Here is a 3,179-nt window from a genome sequence, read left to right as displayed (position 1 = left end):
GCTTGAGCCCAGGTGTGAAGCTTGCTGTGAGCTGTGATGCCATAGCACTCTACCCAAGGGGACAGCTTGAGGCTCTGTCTCAAAAAAAAAAAAAAGAAAAGAAAAGAAACTGCTTTGGTGGTGCAAAGTACTGATTTTTTAATACTGTTCTAAATGTAGAAGCAAAGAAAAACAGTTTTTGATGCCCCCTGAGGAGACTGTACTAACTTTTGCTGAAGTCCAAGGGATGCAGGAAGCTCTGCTTGGTACCACTATCATGAACAACATCGTTATCTGGTAAGCTTTCCCTGTCCTTGGTTTCCTCCTCTGTAGCATGGATGAGGTTATGCCTCTGATTTTACAGTGTTGTTGTAAAGATAAGCGAGTATATGTAAATATGGTTGTCTTGCTTTTTACCATCAGATGCTATATGCTTGCTTATCTTGCCAAGAACATTGTATTCAGTTATTGTGAAAAAGATCAGTCACAGTAGAGTATTTTAAGATAAATTGAATATTGTCAAAATGGTCCAGTTGTCTCTGCTTCTGGTTAGTGACTGAGTAGCTTCTGTTACACCAACTCTATTCCCTTAAATAACTATCAACTTTGGGCATAACATGAAAAATAGCTTATCTGGAGGCACCAGACAGCAAGAAAAAGAAGAAAGGTACTGGAGGGGTTTCTATAGTTAGAAGAGGTTAATTTCCATTCCTAGGCAAGTTTCTGTTCTTCTGACTTTAAGTCAGAAGACAGGCCCCAGTCTGCCCACTTGGGTGACTAAAAGCCTAATAGACAACCTTCTGTCCTGTTGGCTTAGGGAACCAAAGGACAGAATTCATGGTAACCACAGCAGCTAGAAAGGAGAGAGAAAAGTCCCAAAAAGGAGAAATCCATAGAAGGAAACCTAAATTCTGGGTATTCTTTGTCTAAATACATGGATCTGGCTGACTTTAAACTACATATGCAAGGGCAAATTCCAAGCAGCTCAGGTAAGACTGAAAGAAAAAAACTGGATTTTTAGGATTTGGAGTTTGAGTTCATTTAGCCAAGCTTAACTGTTCACTGGAAAAACAAACAAAATGGCTCGGCGCCTATAGCTCAACCGGCTAAGGCGCCAGCCACATACACCTAAGGTGGCGGGTTCGAATCCCCAGCCCGGACCCGCCAAACAACAATGACGGCTGCAACCAAAAAATAGCCGGGCGCTGTGGCGGGCGCCTGTGGTCCCAGCTACTTGGGAGGCGGAGGCAGGAGACTCGCTTGAGCCCTGGAGTTGGAGGTTGCTGTGAGCGTGATGCCATGGCACTCTACCCAGGGGGACAGCTTGAGGCTCTGTCTCAAAAAAAAAAAAAAAAGAAAAGAAAAACAAACAAAATGAATATTCTTCAGAGGAACCTAACAGAATCCACCATTTTAGCAACATATCACTATATCTAAGACACAGTCCTAAGTTACTATAAATACAAGGAAAAAAAGTGGTCTGGGCATGGTGGCTCATACCATGTAATCCTAGCACACTGGGAGGCTGAAAATGGTGGATCACTTGAGCTCAGGAGTTTGAAACCAGCCTGAGCAAGCACAACCCCATCTCTACTAAAATTAGAAAAACTAGCCAGGTGTTGTGGGTACCTTATAGTCCCAGCTACTCAGGAGGCAAGAGGATCACTTGATCCCAGGAATTTGAGATTGCTGTGAACTATGACGCCACTTCTACCCAGGGTGACAAAGTGAGACTCTGTCTCAAAAAAAAAAAAGAAAGAAAAAAGATATAATAATAGGAATCAAATTAACAAATTTGTAAGAGGGAAACCAAGCTGAGGAATCCCCAGTCACTTTTCTGACTACTGAGAACTACATGCAGCCATTGGCACTTACAAGTTTAATTTGTATAAGAAGAATATATTGGATTTTTTTTTTCTCAGAAACTTTGTCCATTGGCTGCTTCCTTGGGGCCAGAAAGGGTCTTGGTAAGAACTTATGATAATAGTGTCACTGTTGCTACCCTGGCTGTTCTGTCCCATCCATCCCTAACTCTTTAGGAATAAACTGGAAAATCATGACCTCTGAGAGAAACTTTGTTTTCTTCCTACTGGGGAGCCTCTGAAATTTGTCTGTGGTGTTCTAATCTGCCAGGATACCGTGTTTCTGATGTCCTGATGTCTAGGCCAACAGTTGTCCACTTTGGGCACTTTCCCCAGTGTTTTGCATAGAGGTTTTATTTGAGGACATTAGTCCTTCCAAAAGTTATCTTTTCTATTCGTTCTGTTATCCCAATTCTATTCGTTCTGTTACTCCAAACCTTCATTATTTGGCTCCCAGACTATTGATATAATCTAGTAATCAGTCTCTTTGCCATTCATCAGTATTCAACCTCCAGATCATTTTTTATTCTATTACTTTGTAAACACTTTTTCTGCCAGCCCTACCCTCACCCCCGATAAAAGCTTCACTCCCCACATTTGCTTTTCTTCAGCTTGCACCTACCTAATCCTCTATTGCAAAATTCTCTCCAGCTTTGCCGTACTCTTGATCTCCCTTCTCCCAATCCCTTGGTTCAACCCTTTATCTTTCTTTTTTTTTTGAGAAAGAGTCTCATTATGTTGCCGTTGGTGCCATGGCGCCACAGGTCATAGCAACCTCAAACTCCTGGGCTTAAGCAATTCTCTTGCCTCAGCCTCCCAAGTAGCTGGGACTACAGGTGCCCGCCACACTGCCAAACTATTTTTTTTGTTGCAGTTGTCGTTGTTTAGCTGGCCCCGGCAGGGTTTGAACCTGCCAGCCTTGGTGTATGTGGCCAGTGCCATAACTACTGTACTACGAGCGCTGAGCCCATTCTATCCTTTATCTAACAGTATGAGTGAGGTCTGACAATTAAGTTCAGGAACTTATCATAGAAAAAGTGCTGCATACCTCATTGCTGAATATCACTATGGTCACTTTCAAAGTACTCCCCTTGGGAAACTATGCACCATTGCCAGCACCCAGTCCACCCTTTATAGCAGTTTTGGAACCATTTTTCTGGAGTGACCATCAAAGCTATCATCATACTACCCTTAGTGTCCTGAATGTCATCAAAATGTCTTCCTTTCGGCTCGGCGCCTATAGCTCAGCCGGCTAAGGCGCCAGCCACGTACACCTAGGGTGGCGGGTTCGAATCCCCAGCCCAGACCCGCCAAACAACAATGATGGCTGCAACCAAA

At 43.3% G+C, this 3,179-nt stretch overlaps 1 protein-coding gene across 1 annotated transcript in view; it reads left to right on the top strand.

The window, feature by feature from the left end:
- Positions 1 to 142: 142 nt before the first annotated feature.
- The window catches only part of LOC100952322 (partner and localizer of BRCA2), a gene marked incomplete at its 5' end in the record, with an annotated part of 14,520 nt that continues 11,483 nt past the window's right edge, over positions 143 to 3,179 (top strand). Inside the window, one exon of the mRNA XM_012808836.2 lies at positions 143 to 276. Within this exon, the coding sequence (XP_012664290.2) occupies positions 143 to 276 (134 nt within the window). The remainder of the gene's footprint in view (positions 277 to 3,179) is intronic.

Source organism: Otolemur garnettii, unplaced genomic scaffold (genome assembly GCF_000181295.1).
Source record: "Otolemur garnettii isolate 467f Iridium unplaced genomic scaffold, OtoGar3 scaffold00096, whole genome shotgun sequence".
Classification (NCBI taxonomy): Eukaryota; Metazoa; Chordata; class Mammalia; order Primates; family Galagidae; genus Otolemur; species Otolemur garnettii.
This window is presented reverse-complemented; position numbering and strand designations above follow the sequence as displayed.